General features: G+C 44.5%; 1 protein-coding gene and 1 long non-coding RNA gene across 2 annotated transcripts in view; both read right to left on the bottom strand.

Moving 5' to 3' along the window:
• lamc3 (laminin, gamma 3) overlaps positions 1 to 16,229 on the bottom strand; it is a 69,206-nt gene that overhangs the window by 40,274 nt on the left and 12,703 nt on the right. Inside the window, exons 3-4 of the mRNA XM_062477894.1 lie at positions 8,862 to 8,992; positions 1,802 to 1,968 (exon numbers count right to left, since the gene is read on the bottom strand). Of these exons, the coding sequence (XP_062333878.1) occupies positions 1,802 to 1,968; positions 8,862 to 8,992 (298 nt within the window). The remainder of the gene's footprint in view (positions 1 to 1,801; positions 1,969 to 8,861; positions 8,993 to 16,229) is intronic.
• Positions 3,515 to 4,769, bottom strand: LOC134034406 (uncharacterized). The gene is made up of 3 exons (XR_009932230.1): positions 4,673 to 4,769; positions 4,422 to 4,496; positions 3,515 to 3,761 (listed from the first exon to the last, which is right to left on the bottom strand). It is a non-coding gene; the product is annotated as an uncharacterized LOC134034406 (long non-coding RNA).

The raw sequence follows: 16,229 nt of genomic DNA, 5'->3' as shown, positions 1-16,229 counted from the left end.
AGAGTGTAAGATACAACAGCAGACAGAGAAAGGAGAGGATGAGCGAGAGGAGACACAGGAGAAGAAACTGTGGTATGGATGGATGGTCAGAGAGACAGGGAAAGATTATTTTTCCTAGATTTGAACATCATTCAGTCTTGTTCCTAGTTTTGTTTCACAAAGGATTAAGAAACCTCTCTCGTTGTCAGGGGAAACAGAGATCACTCTAATGGAGCTAAACATTCAGGCGATAAAGGCCAATCAGAAGGTTCCGTCCAACAAAGTCTCCACAGGAATGGCTTACAACCCTTGGAGTGGTTTTGTGCAATTACCCATTTTACGACCAATCAAACTCTGCTGAATTGGAAATAAGCATTCGATTGTCTCTCCCAGATGGAGAGAGAATCTCAGAATTAAACCATGCAGTGTGCCTCTCTGCAGGAAAAATAAATAGTTACAAACCTTTTACTAATTTAATCAAAATTTGACAGTCAGTCTATTAGATTTTAATAGGAAACCTGCAACATCTCCATGTATATTTGGTTTGGTAATGTTTTACATTTAAAAAAATGTTGTCTGTCTGTGTTGATTGCACGAAGGTCTTAGAAAATGTCTAAAAGTGTATGGATCTGCATTTTATACAAACATTAGAGATATTTGTTATTACACATATTAATACTGTTGACAACTTCTTGGTTATGATTTTATACTTGTTGTATTGTCGATATCTTTATAAACCTTGATAGATGATGGTTGTTATTCACACACACACACACACACACAAACACACACACACGCACACACACACACACACTCTCCCAAAAGCAAACTCATCCTGTTTGGCACCAGTTTAAGGTAAAAATCGGCTAAACATAAAATTAGCTTCTCAACACTTTGGCTATAAGGCAGACAAATATAAATGACTGTGGGTTTGTGTGTGCATCTATGTGTGTTTATGTATTTGTGTGTTTTGTGTCTGAGCGTTTTGTATGTGTGTAATATGTGTGCACTTTTGTCTGCGCGCGTGTTGTTGTAAGACAGAATCTCTCAACTAAAGAAGACAAAAAACAACATATATTGTCTATCTCTAAGCGTGTGTCTCTACAAGCTTGTGGCATATGGTCCCAGCCTCAGATGAGTGAGCCGCAGCTGGAGAGAGTCAGCATCAACACACTGCAGCCAAAACAAGTTCTCTACCCGACACCCCGGAAGAGAGGAGTGGGACTGTGTAGAGCACATTTAGAATATCCTTTCTATTCGAGACATTTGGTGTTTCTTTGAATAATACCAAGCACATTTTGTTATTCATTTAGAGCACGTTCGCTCCATACAGTGCAGTTGTCTCTTTAAAAAGCCATCTGTTCTGTGGCAAGAGAGGGTGTAAATAAAATAAGCTTGTTGCTTAATAAGAGCCAACATAAAAAACTATTAACGAGCTGGTCCTCTTTACGGTTCAATTTTTCAGCTAATTACAAGCCCTCCTTTCCTCAGCACGGTTCTGGAGAACCTTTTCTCCTCTCCAGTGCACAGCGAGATAAGCCGGAGACCCACTGAGATTCACACTCAGTATCACGCACAAATTAATAGAATCATGTAGGCTCACACACGCACACTCACACGTGTAGCATCAGCACACGCACTGATCATAAGCTCTCCCTCTCTCTCTCTCTCTCTCTCTCTCTCTCTCTCTCACACACACACACACACACACACTCACACACAGCCTCAGTAGAACTCCTTGGCATCCACATCCTCCTCCTTCTTTGGGGTCAGTCTTGTCACGAGTTGGCAACATTAGCACATTGGCAGAGGCCGTACGTACGTCTGCATTCGTTGGCGGAGTCTGCGGTGGCCCTGGCCCATGGCCTGTCCTGGTAGAAGGCAGCGCACTCCTGGCAGTCCACCCCAGCCGTGTGGTGCTGGCAGGAACACACCAGGGAGCCCTCCGTCCCCTGCACGCACTCGCTGGCGTGGCCGTTACACTTACACCTGGGTGGAAGTGAAGATTGTTGAGATATACTACGTGGGAGCGTGCACACACACACACACACACACACACAGACACACACACACACGCACACACACACACACAAACACACAGACACACACACACACACAGACAGACACACACACAGTCAGACACACACACACACACAGACAGACACACACACACACACACATACGGGTTTTTGTGTCTGACGGGGACCACTCTATTGAACATCACTTGTGGGGACTACCCTTTCTAAAGGTACTAGAGGTATGAGAAAAATCAGGTAAACTAACCACAGCCTTGTAAGCCTATACACGCGTTAAAATCTCTGAATTTCTCAAGTAGGTGACAATCTCTGTTCTGACCATGCTTTATGGGGACTTCAAAAAAAACGAGTGAACATGGCTGATGGGGACCAAATTTACATATAATTTGCATAATTCACACAAATAGTCATTTGATTAGTGGGGACCCATTACTATAATGAAATAATACACATTTTAAGTAGAAGACTGCAACTGACATGTACAGAAGAGAGGTGTGGAGAGAGACTGGTCTATGTTTCAGGATTTAGCCTTGAGTTTGGATGAATATGCTGAATAAGTCACTGGCATTTGATGGATCATGTGTGGATAATTGCACTCCAGTATTAACTATTTGCTCTATCCCAAACATAAACCTTGGAATAACAGTGACGTTCAGTCAGTAGAGTTTAGCGGGTCATTTTTATTCTTTGATTTGACAGAATGCCTGGTGTTGTTCGTCTCCACCCCTCCAGTACTTTGGTCAGGCTGTGTCTGGGGTGTTCCTGGGATTACTTTATCATTGTGGCTACAAACTTTATGCTTTATTATATCATATCAAATGTTATGTCACTCTACAACCTGTTTTGAGCAAATCACTTACCGAATAACCCAGCCCCATTGCACTCCCCTCCACACCCCAACCTATCCCTAACACCATGGAGGGAAGAGCCCAACATATATTAATGAAAATGTAGATATTGAAACAGCTGAGTTGTTCATGTATTGTGTAGATGTAATATGTGACAAAGCACCACACAGATGCTAAGCACTGTGCATGTAGTTATCTTCACAAAAAGCTGATTTTATGATCTACTGATATTCTTTGGTTTGAAAAAAATATCGGTTTGATTAAGTACTGAACGGCTATCCCAAAGTACGAGGATTGAAAGATAAGTTAATTATTATATACTAACCCAACCCATATTTGCCACACAAGTCAAACCTTTAAATCCTTTAATTTACACTATTATCCACTATCCATTTTGTCATCCATTATTACTACAGTCAACAACTGTTAATAATCTTACTACTACGTAAATCCCCTAGTACCATCATAATAAAACTACAATTAACTACTAATTGAACACCAAGACATGACACTTCCAATAACAATGCAATAAACCTTTAATTGCCATTTGTTTTTGTAAGCCAAAATCCATTTATAAAAATTAATTATATATATTAAATTAACCTGAAAACAATCAAACTCTTGTTGCTTTAGTTTTAAAATAGTAGACCACATATATATACAGAATATATATGGAAAATAATAATACATCAGTCCGCCATTATGGGACCTCCAGAACAAAACAGTAACATACAGAACTTTCAACTGCTTTTTTAAAAGGTTGTATATAAATGTAACATGTTCAATAGACCTTTTGCTGATGTAAATGTAAACAAAAACTGCCAAACTCTGAGCCATTGCTGGTTTCGTTGTGTGTCTGCAGAGGTTCCTTGTCTAGAGTCTAAGCACAATTGATGAGCTGAAAGCAGGACAACAGACATTGGTATTCATGTTACTTGCATATTAAATGACCTGGATAAAATAATACAGTAAACACTGATGTTATACAGTCTATGTAATGTATAAAGTTCTATCTATGCAGTTCCTCAACCCTGCCAAGACTGTCAAATATCACTCTATTCTGGACATTCACGACGTCCCCACAGCACACCTTTAGTCAGTGTTTGACTTTGGGCAACACACAGACAACTGGTCCCCACAAGGAACTATAACATTGTGTTTGAGATGTCCCCAAGAAGCCTGTTTAACTCAAGATGTGTGCACAGTACACCTTTAGTCAGTGTTTGACTTTGGGCAACGCAGAGACAACTGGTCCCCACAAGGAACTATAACATTGTGTTTGAGATGTCCCCACGAAGCCTGTTTTACTCAAGATGTGCGAACGCAAACAGCTTAGCTCAGTTGTGTGCAAAGTCAAACACAAACTCTTGTTGTGGCTACTGAATGTTCATATAAATAATATATAATATATGGTAATAAATTAACATTACACCATGCTTTTCTGTTCTGGTTTTTACAGTGGAATCTATCTGTAGCGTTACTGGCTGCAAGTGTGCAAGAAGTATAGGATGTACTGTGTACAAACATGTGTAGTCAGAAAGTTTGTAATACTGCTTACCTTTAACGATGTCAACAATGTGGGATCTCCAGATAAGTTCCCGAAGAAGATAACGTTGTTGGTCACTTCTACTAACTAGAGACAACTAATTTATTATCAAGATCTCGCTAGCTGGCTAACTGTGTTAGCCGCATCGCTAACGAGTTTGTAACAATGTTAGCTGGATAGTTGGACAATTCACGAGTACTAAATCTGAATGAATTGTGCACAGATATTTGAATTATTCTAGTTCTACGTTTTTAAAAGCTTACTCTTGGAAGTTGTTGTTGAAGGAAGCATGACGATTGTATTGCATGCTGTTCAGACCCTAATGCAAGGTGGCCCTATAGCACATGGCACATACAGGAAATGGACAGGAAATGGAAAACAAACTATATATATTTTAATTAACTCCTAAAATGTTTAGTTTTTTAACCAAATTAATCTTTATTAAAACATGTTTCAATCAAAATAAAATATTAATAATTTGGTGAGTTGATAATAATAATAATTTCTCTCATTACAAAATACACATGGCTCACACATATTTTTTTACAGCCTTATGGGGACCCGAAAGTGGGCGTGGCAAATTTATAATTTGCATATCTGTGTGTGGAACGTTGGGTGCATTACCAGCAGTGAACTACAAGGGGGCGACACACGACACCCCACACACACACACACCCACTGGTTTTCATGACTTTTGAGCCAAAGCTAAAAATCACATAGGCACCTTCAGAATCACTCCTGTAATCATTTAAAATTAAAATCCTTATGGGGACCTGCTTTTTGGTCCCCACAAGGTTAGAGGTCCCCATGAGGTGACTGTGTAAACAGACCGATGTCCCCACAAAGATAGGAATACCAGAACACAAACAGACACACACACACACACACCCACACAGACACACACACACACACACAGACAGACACACACACAGACACACACACAGACAGACACACACACACAGACACACACACACAGACAGACACACACACACAGACAGACACACACACACAGACACACACACACACACACACAGACACACACACACAGACAAACACACACAGACACACACACACACACACACAGACAGACACACACACACACAGACACACACACACACAGACACACACACACACACACAGACAGACACACACACACAGACACACACAGACACACACACACACACACAGACAGACACACACACACACACAGACAGACACACACAGACAGACACACACACACACACACAGACACACACACACACACACACAGACAAACACACACACACACAGACAAACACACACACACAGACAGACACCTAGCAGGTATGCACTGTAGGAACACATGCACCCTCATAATCATACACACACACACACCAGAAACACACAGACACACACATACACAATCACACACAGGAAAATGAACAGAGCGGGGGTAGAGACAAGGGAAAATGAGAAGGTATTTTCACTGTGAGGACTTGTCACTTTCTATTATCTTGCAGTGGCAGAACGACAGGCTGGAAGGCCAGACAGTTCTATCCTCTTCAGTCACTGAATAAGTCAACTCCCCCTGCGCCCCTAAACTCGCATTTGCACAAGGTGGCCTATAGCGTAAACAACCACACCAACTATGTGTGTGGGTATTTGTGTGTGTGTGTGTATGCACATGGGTGTGTGTCCCATAAAGACAGATATGTATGCCAGCAGGGGAGAGTGAAAAAATCTACAATGATTGGATTTAAGTGTTTGCAGCAAATTCCTCCTCCTTGCCCTCCTTCTCCACAACCACTTCCCCCTCCTCCCGCCTCTCCTAGTTCAGATGCCTTGTTTTTCCTATGCAGATCTGCTGTCTGATTGGCCAATGGATGTTTACTCTGTTTGTTTGTGTGTAGTGGGAGAGAGGGACCCGTCGCTGAGACATACTCTGTCAGAATCTTCTGATTCTCCTGCATCCAGACGCTCTGCTCTGCTCGCGGCCCCCACTCGGTTATTTCAGTTGTCTCAACAACTGATAGAAACTCTCACACATATATAATCACGTTCAAAATACAAACACACACAGACGCTTAGGCAAACTCACACACGTTCACACATAGATCAACCAAAAACACCTGCCCGTGGAGGGACATAACCTCAACCTCAACCATGCACACAAACACTCCCCAGATGTCTGCTAATAGACTATAGGGATATTGTAGGTTTGAACATAACAACATGAGGCTGAAAAAAGGCTGTTCATAGATAAAAGACACAAGGTTCTAGAACTAGACCAGATACCTAGAGAGCTATGCTGAGTGGAATGTGAATGCATATGTGAGTGTGCTTGCATTGTGTGTGTCTGCATGTTTGATAGAGCCCATGTAACCTAGTTTGTTGTGAGTAGCTAGATGAAGACAGGCTAGTTGTAGGTGGGGCCTAAACCAATACCATTTTTATCTCTCCAGGACCAGGGCTGGTTGTGGTACTGCTATTCTCAACATGACCCGACAACATGGTTGACACTTTAAGGATTGTGTTATATGACCTGAAGCCTAGAATTATTTGGCCCGGTGCCAAGATTTACACTTGCTCTACCCTGGTGAATCCAGAGGTATTATCTGTCTGGGTAAGGTGAGGCTTGTGCAAGCCAAACATGCTAACATCCATTGGTTTAGAATGAGCAAGTCAAACATACTATCATCCTTTAATTTAGAATGTGCTAGCCAACATGATATCATTCATTATAAAGAAGATCTGTAGGGCCACATTACCAATTGCCATCTAATACTTACTTTTTCTATTAGCATAGGCCTACAGTATTTTCGCAAACCAATACTGTAGAGGTTGAATAAAGCCTACGTTAATGCAGCCTACTAATACTTTAAGGCTAGCGTAAGGCTAACCTGCTGAACGGTGCAAGCTAGCTAAACCTGCAGTCTTCCATTAGAGTACATACTGCAGGGCAGAGTGTGAATTATACAATGACAATCGGGGAGGTCAACTTCTTCTCCAGGCCGTGTATCGACCCCCCCCAACCTGTTGTTTTGACCTCTTGTTGGGGGGTCCAAGTCTTAATTAGGGGGGTCAGACGCCCCCCTTAATTCGCACCCTGCTGGGCTAACGCCACCCAAACATGCTGTCAAGTTGCGCTCTGCCCCAAGTGCTGTGACATCGTTGTGTCATCTTTTGCACGCTGGCGTGACGATGAGTGGTCATGACAGGTGTCAGGTTCTGTTTTGTGTTAAGGGGGGCTAGGCTACATCTCAAATGCCAAGCCGTTGTATAGCGGGGCACCTTGATAAGTCTCATAACCATGAGAAATAAGCCCAAGCAGAACAGAGAAAGACTGAAGGGGGATGGAGGGATAGAGATGAAAGATGGATAGACGCTGGAATGGAGGGAAGTGGGAGCGACATGCATGGGACAGCATGAATGACACCCTATTCACACCGGACGTGTCTGCGGCGCGTTACGTCGACAAGGTTTAGTTATCTTCACAGCATTTCAGAAGATAAGCTGCGAGGCAGCTTTTTTGGCGAGTTTGCGAGATACACATTTGTGTAGGCTATTTGTGGATTTGTGGTGTCATACAACTAGTGTTGCTCAACTTCTAGGGGGGGTGGGTGTAAACCTTGCCCCTTGCCCGGGGCGCCAAATGTGCTAGGACTGCCACTGCAGGCATGTCAGTTATAGGCAAATTTCCTGTTTATTTGGCAAACTCGCTTCTTGGAACAGGCCCCCGATTTTCAGACTTTTATTTTGTATTTAACCTTTCGGTTGGAACGCGACGTCCGTCAAAAATAGAAAAACTACCTATCTCTCGCGTAACTGCGCGGAGGCCCGCGTCTGGGACGCTTCTGAACGTCTGGGACGCCTTCTGAACGTCTGGGACGCCTTCTGAACGTCTGGGACGCTTCTGAACGTCTGGGACGCTGCAGACACGTCTGGTGTGAATAGGGCGTGAAGAATCTACAGAGAGGAGGTGGAGAAAGAATGAGGAGTGTGGGAGAGATGAAAAGATGGATGGATGGAATGAAGGAGGGTCAGAGTGGGAGTATTTGGGTATGATCTGTTCCTAAATTGAATTTAGCACCACAGGATGTTTTTGATGGTTGTCTGATCTGCTGTCAAGGACATTGGGCCGAGTTTGTTCACTTTGGCTGTTTAGTATGTAAACAGGAAAGGGATGTGAACAAACTGTGTTGGTCATGTATCTTGGATTAGCGATGAAACTGGTCGTTGTTTTAATATGAGCTTTTTGAAGTTCCGTCTTTCTGAACAAACCAAAGATGAAATAAATAACTCGTAAGAAATGGCAAACAGGATCAGGATGTTCTTTTGGGAGGTTGACACGTTAACACAAAGCCTTTGAAGTGGACCCAAGGTCACTCTCTGAGGTTTAGTGAAGCATTTTTCAAAGTAGTATCAATGCTGACAGGGGCCCAGAGGAGGGCTGGTGTGTCAGGTGTCTGTTACCTGCCGCCCACGGAGAAATCGGAGATGGCGTAGGAGTAGGATTGTAGCACCTTGATGTCCTTGAAGAACTCGTCTCCGAACGTGTTGAGCCTGTCCAGAGAGATGAGCAGGTCTGTGGCTGTCACCCACTCCTGGCGGGGGAAAAGGGGAGAGAGGAGAGGGGAAGGGAGGTTAGACGAGTAGGTGGCGGGCGGCTGGAGAGGGCAGGGGAGGGGTGGAGGACGATGGAAAAGGGAAGGAGGGGAAGGAAGGAGAGGAAGGATCATTCGAACAAGAGGACAGGAAGAAGGCGCAGAGGTTTCGAGAGGGCAGGGGACGAAATGAGGAGGAAAAGGTGAGAGACGTGACATGGCGCGTCGGAGAGGTCAGGAAAGAAGACAGAAGTTTAGAAAGAGAGAGAGAGAGCGAAAGTAGGAGAGATAGAGCGAGGGATATGAATTCAAGATACTGTGAATAGCACAGCAAGGGAAGCTGAGCAAAAGGAATAATAGGTGAGGGAAAAAAAGAGAGGTAGGGGAGAGAGATAGGAATGGAGTGAGAGCCATGCAATATGGGGAGATGACCAGATAAAGATGGTGAAGGATGTTACTGTCGAACTCAGCCTCTCCCAGCACAATGGGTACCACAGACATTCAGATACGACGATTACTATCTCAATTGTGAACTCCAGACGAACTGTCGAATTGAACGCGAACAAGGGAGCGGGGAAAAACAAATGGAAGGAGCGTCAAACGGAAGAGCTGGAGGTTGGAACGGACAGAACAGTTGGTTCAGTCGGGGAGAGCGAAGAGAGGGTAACGAGAAACGTTTGGGAGGAATCATAGAGGAGAGAATGTTCTGTCTGTGTCTTGGCTCATTAAGGAGTTCTATAAAACAAGGTCTGTCGCCTTGGCTTCCTCTCACATTTTCATGTGTGTTCGTGTGTTGTGTGTGTGTGTGTGTGTGTGAAGGGGTTGGGGGGGGGGGGTAGGGTGGGGGGGGATGTGGGTGGTGGATGGGTTTCAGACAAGAACATATGGTAGAGCTTCATGTCCATATCCCCCTGTCTGAGCAGAGAGACAACTGTATCATACCACATGGTGAAGGCTTCACACCTCAACGAACCATTGCCTCTTTCCATAAACTATAGTTTACTGTACAAAATGACACAATGACAAAATGTTCTGTATAGCGTTACAGGGACTGTTGAGGAGACATTTCGAATGTTTCATAGAAATTCCGTTTCGAGTTTGGAGTAGCTCAAAGTAACTAAAGCTGGAAACCCTCCAACAAAACATTTGTATTGCTGCCTACCAAAGAATCTGAGTCATTTCTTTTCTGCCCTTCCATTTAGTGTGATTTTTCACAGCTTATAGAGGGCAGTGGCAGCAGCAGTAAAAGTTTATATCCTATTAATCTTATAAAAGGCTGCTTCATTGAAGCTGTCAGAGTGAAGAGGACGACACTCAGCTTTGTGTGTGTGTGTGTGTGTGTGTGGGTGTGTGTGTGTGTGTGTGTGCTCCTCTGTGTATCCACTGTCGTGGAAATTTTGGAATACAGTTATAATGTGTGTGTTTCATATATGAGGAATGTGTTTTAACGGAAGTCTAAAGTTGATTAAGAAGAGTCAACTCCATTTGGTAGAGATGCCATTTGCAGTTTATGACACCTGGGGGGAAGAGACAGCTGGTCTGGAGACAATGTGGATTCAATTGTATTGTTAACTTATCAAGCTGCTCTGACCCTTCCTGTTGCATTGGGTGGGGTTAATCAAATACTTGTTTGAAGTTTCCCACACAAAGGACAGTTGACCATTTGACTGGTGAACTCCTGTGGTTTTACTATCTACTGGTTTGGGGAGAGAGGCCACATTAAAGAACTGTGGGAACTTGATATGAAGTCAAACTGTCACTGAGCAGTGCTGACCAATCAACAGAGTTCAGAGGAATCATTTGATCTAAAGTTTATATAAGGCAGGGTTTTAGGGTTGTTCTGCATCACTCTGGCGAACGACCTGTGGCTAGCACCTCCTTCGTTATGACTGATCACAAAGTACTTTGTTAATTCATGATTTGTACAAGCAAAATAAATTTATTGTAACCGCCATCTCTTGACTATTCAAATTTACACAGTGCCACTAGAATTTTTCCTTAACACCGCACACTAATGTGTGTGGTCAGACCCTTTCTCACTCTGTCCCAGTTCTTGGAAAGTATTGGAATCCGTTTTGAATGTGGAACACATGCATGTGTTCCGGATCAGGTTTACCCTGAAGGGGGCCAAAGAGAGGGGGCTTCTGAAACATTGTGGCATCCAGAGGTCGGCCCCGGGTCAGAGCAGGAGTCAACACGAGACCACTTCAGAGGAGCTCTGGATGGATACGGCTCAAATGAACTGGTCCAAAACACACGAGACCATTACTACCTCTTGCTTCTCCTACTTTTTTTCTTTCTTACTTTCTTACTTTCTTTCTTTCGTTCTTTCGTTCTTTCGTTCTTTCGTTCTTTCGTTCTTTCGTTCTTTCTCTATTCTCTCTCTGTCTCTCTTCCTTCTTCCTCCTCTCCCTTCTCTCTATCTCATCACGGATTCTATGCAGCTCACAGTGCTAGTCCTGGATGTGTTCTGTTTTGTGTTCAACCGGCTACTGGTGTGAAGCTAGTCTGACAGGCTGTTGAGCAGCGATGTGAAGCTAGTCTGACAGGCTGTTGAAAAGCAATGTGGAGGTATTTTTGTCAGGCTGTCTACGAGCATTGTAACGCTAAACTGGCATGGTTTGGTATTGCAATGTAAAGCTAGCCTGACAAGCAGTTTTACAGCAAATGTGCTGCAAAGCTTGCCTGCAAGGCTGTAATATGGTGGTGTAAAGCTAGAATATTAGCCTCTTGTCCTACAACATTGTGAGGCTATGCTGGCAGACTCCTGCTCTGGCTGTTGCTTATCGCCTTCACCCCGGCTTGACATGGCTCCGCTCCTGGTAATGGGAGTTTAGGCTACGGCGAGCGACCTCTTAGCCCCGGGCCTAAAAGCAAAACCCAACCTGTACACCTGGGAGTCAGATGGCTGAGCGGTGAGGGAGTCGGGCTAGTAATCTGAAGGTTGCCAGTTCGATTCCCAGCCGTGCCAAATGACGTTGTGTCCTTGGGCAAGGCACTTCACCCTACTTGCCTCGGGGGGAATGTCCCTGTACTTACTGTAAGTCGCTCTGGATAAGAGCGTCTGCTAAATGACTAAATGTAAATGTCTAAATGTACACCCAATAACTGGGGGAGGGGCGCAAGGAACAAATGGAAAAGTTGTGTTTTTGTTTGTATTATGTGTGTCTGTGTGTTTCTTAGTTTGTGTGTGTGTGTGTGTGTGTGTGTCTGTGTGTAGTAACTACCAGAGAGGAGGAGCCCATGGTCCTTGCCAGAAGGTGTTGGATCAGCAGGACAAAGAATGTAGAAAAGTAACTTATTGTTATTCAGAACAGGAACTACTTGATGGAAAACAAAATAGATAACTTCTCACAACTCCTTGTCCCTCCCTCCCTCCCTCCCTCTCTCTCTTCCTCTCTCTCTCTCTTCCTCTCTTCTCTCTCTCTCTCTCTCTCTCTCTCTATTCGCTGCTGCTCTGCCTCGCTCCCCTCCTACAAATCTGTTCCTGCACCCCAACTGCAGTAGCGGAGAGCAAAGAGTTCACTAGATAAATCAGTTTCACCGTGAGAAAAGTTGGAAAGGTCTTAAAACTTTCCTTCTTTTGGTGTCTGGGGTTGGGTCGGATTGTGAAGTTCACTAAAGGAAGGAACCACAAAGACAACACTCGATCAACTGGGGGTCAGATGGCTGGGTGGTTAGGGAATCGGGCTATTAATCAATAGGTTGCCGGTTCAATTCCGGCCGTGACAATTTATGTTGTGTCCTTGAGCAAGGCACTTACTGTAAGTCGCTCTGGATAACAGTGTCTGCTAAATGACTAGAATGAGTAAGGCAGCCAAAATCAGACCTGTCCCAAATGAATGATGACGACTTCCAATGGCAATCCAGCTGCAGTCCTCTTACATCATTTTTGACACTTGATCAAATGCCGAGGCTGATTGCTGATCTTCTTTTGCTGTGAGATGAAAGAGCCGTCTCACAGCTTTCACTGTTAAAGCATTTGAAGTCCCAACATTTCCTCCTCATCTCCTCCTGGCCTCTTACTTAGTCGTTCCTACCCTGTCCCTCTCCCCTCAGCTCCCCTGCACTTTTTTTTATTTATTTTTTATCTCTGCCTCTTCCATCACCCACCATTCCTGTCACCTCTCCCAGGATCCCATGTTTCCCTCTTGTCACTCGCCCCCCCCCCCCCCCCCACACACACACACCCCCATCCTCCCATGCCCGGCACCTCCCCTCCCTACCCCCTGGCTGATTGATGTATATCTTCTCCGGCTCAAATATGCAACTTCAATGTATTCCACAAAGGGATCACTCTGCTTGCGATCATGGCTGTGAGCTAAGTCCAAATCAGCAAGGATTACAGTGATACCATTTTCTATTGTCATGGAAGAAAAAAAAGATTGGAGCACAAAAAAATGGTTTTTAATCACCTCGTTATGAATGGTTGCTCTAATCAAGATGCTGATCAAGCAGCCGTGAAATGTTTACATGTTGACAAGGTTTTCAGTTAGCACTTACAGTTTTCCAGGAAACTACTGACGAGTCACCTCAAACATAAACACACATACTGTACATACATCCCTAGGCACACATACATACACACACGTGAATCTCCAGACACACACACATACATAGACACGTACATGCACATCCCCAGGCAAACACACAGACACACACGTACATGTACATCCCCAGACCACACACATATACACACATACACACACACACACATACAATACATATACAAAGTACATCCTCTGGGACACACAAATAGATACACACGTAAGAAATGTGTGTATGTACATCGACTGGCAATATCATATATCATAGCCAACCACTATCATACGGCGTTGTTATTAGTCAAGCTTGGAGAGACAATGTTAATTGTCTAAAGCATCGCAGACGGGGGTCTAAATATCACTTACAGCTCTGGAAGGAAGCTGTTTTTGGAAAGGTTAATTAGCTGGCTTCCTATTGCTTATTATTTGTGCAAACTGCAGCAAAAGCTTAATTAACTGTGGTTCGCTCTCTGCCTCGCAACTTGAAGCTCACAATGCGAGCGTGCTGCTGCTGACGTCGACTGGATTGTTTTTACCGCCGCCGCCAGCTGGTGTGGACCTTCCACGCGCGGGATTGTTTTAGTACAATTATCCACATCACACTTTGCTGGCACGCGCACACACGCACGCGCACACGTACACCAAACACACACATACCGAAACTCTGAGCCCACCGTCCGAGGCCCTCAGCTTAGGCACACAAGGACCCAGCACTATCATAACCATTTCTCCTTCTTTCCACCCCACCCCTCCCCTCTCTCTCTCCTCTCCTTGATCTCTCTCCCTCCCCCTTTTTGTTTTCTCTCTCTACATCTGTCTGAAAGTATCTCACACCCTCTCTCTCTCTCTCTCTCTCTCTCTCTCTCTCTCTCTCTCTCTCTCTCTCTCTCTCTTGCTCTCTCTCTCTCTCTCTCTCTCTCTCTCTCTCTGTCTCTCTCTCTCTCCATCTTCCTCTCTCCCCCTTCCTCTCTCTTTCTCTCACTCCATCTCTCTTTTTCTCTCCCACCACCTCTATCCCTCCCTTATCTCCCTCTCTCTCTCCTTTCCTTGATCTCTCTCTCTCTCTCTCTCTCTCTCTCTCTCTGTCTCTCTCTCTCTCTGTCTCTCTCTCTCTCTCTCTCTCTCTCTCTCTCTCTCTCTCTCTCTCTCTCTCTCTCTCTCTCTCTCTCCATCTTCCTCTCTCCCCCTTCTTCTCTCTTTCTCTCACTCATCTCTCTTTTTCTCTCTCACCACCTCTATCCCTCCCTTATCTCCCTCTATCCCACCATATCTCTCTCTCTCTCTCTCTCTCTCTCTCTCTCTCTCTCTCTCTCTCTCTCTCTCTCTCTCTCTCTCTCTCTAGACTTGGAGGGCTTCCAGCTGCAGGCACTGACAGCAGAGAGCAATGTCCCTCATTTCAAACGTAATAACTTTTTAATTTGATTGCTTAAGTTCGCTGTGGCCTCGATATGTTTTTTTCCCCCATCTCTGTCTCTCATTGTCATTCTACGTCGGAGTTCCAATTTGCTACACACCCTTTCCAGCTTCACCCTACAACATAGAGAGGGTGTGCGTGAGACAGAGAGAGAGAGAGAAAGAGAGAGAGAGAGAAGGACAGAGAGAGAGAGAGAGAGAAGGACAGAGAGAGAGAGAGAGAGAGAGAAGGACAGAGAGAGAGAGAGGGGAGAAACGGGTAGAGGGGGAGAGAAAGAGAGAGAGAGAGAGAGAGAGAGAGAGGGCGGCGAAGTCTTGGGCAGGGGAGAGGGAGAAAGTGTTTTAATGGATGACTGAACAAATTAAATTTGAATTCATGGAGTAGCTTTCATCTTTTGTGTTGATATATAAAAAAGAAGACGCCTTGCCAACTTGACAACAGCTTCCCTCCTTTGAAGTAAGCCATTAGTTCAGAGAAAACAAGCGTACGCCCCGTTACAAGGTGAGACCCTCGCATCCCACACTATTTGTTTAGTAATGACAAATAAGAAAAACATTGCACGCTGGATTAATGATTCCTCCAGGGATACTGTCGCACATCAACGCTGGGGCAGGCCGATGATACGTGATGTGTTTCTTAGGGGTGGGTTTGTTTTTAGTTTAGAGGCGATTGATGAGAGCACATGCAACACTTACCCCCATGCCTTGTGACATTAATCAAACAGACCCATTGTTAGGGTGTCATCTCATGCAGAATGCCATTTCCAAAGATGGAGAGCTTGGGGGTGTTGGAAAGCCAGGGGAAAATGTCTGGAAAGTCTTTATGTGTGTGTATGTGTGCATGTGTGTGTATAACTGATGGGGGGAGCAGGGAAAGAGCACACAGAGGGATTAAAATCCTAATAAAACAGACAGGATGCTATTCCATTTTAAGCCTTATGAAATATGCATACCTCTGTATGAGAGCTATAAGGGGCCCCAGCAAGGGGCCCAGGGGACAAACGCAAATCAGTTTCTGCTCTGTTGACATTCTGAATGTAGAGAGTAAGTAAGGTTTTAACCCCCACTCCATACAACCCCCCACCCCCTTCCCATAATCACCCCTCTTCCAGAAACACACACACACAGACACACACGTTTGGTGAAAAATGACAATTTGATGAATAAAGCTTGTTCCTTAAATGATGTGTTCTCAAGCTTCCCTCTCAGGAATGGATCGCCCCCCCAACACACACACACACACACACACACACTTCCCCCTGATCAAACATAACTATAGT

This window comes from Osmerus eperlanus, chromosome 14 (genome assembly GCF_963692335.1).
Source record: "Osmerus eperlanus chromosome 14, fOsmEpe2.1, whole genome shotgun sequence".
NCBI lineage: Eukaryota > Metazoa > Chordata > Actinopteri > Osmeriformes > Osmeridae > Osmerus > Osmerus eperlanus.
Note: the sequence above shows the minus strand (reverse complement) of the source record. Positions and strands in the feature narration are given on the sequence as shown.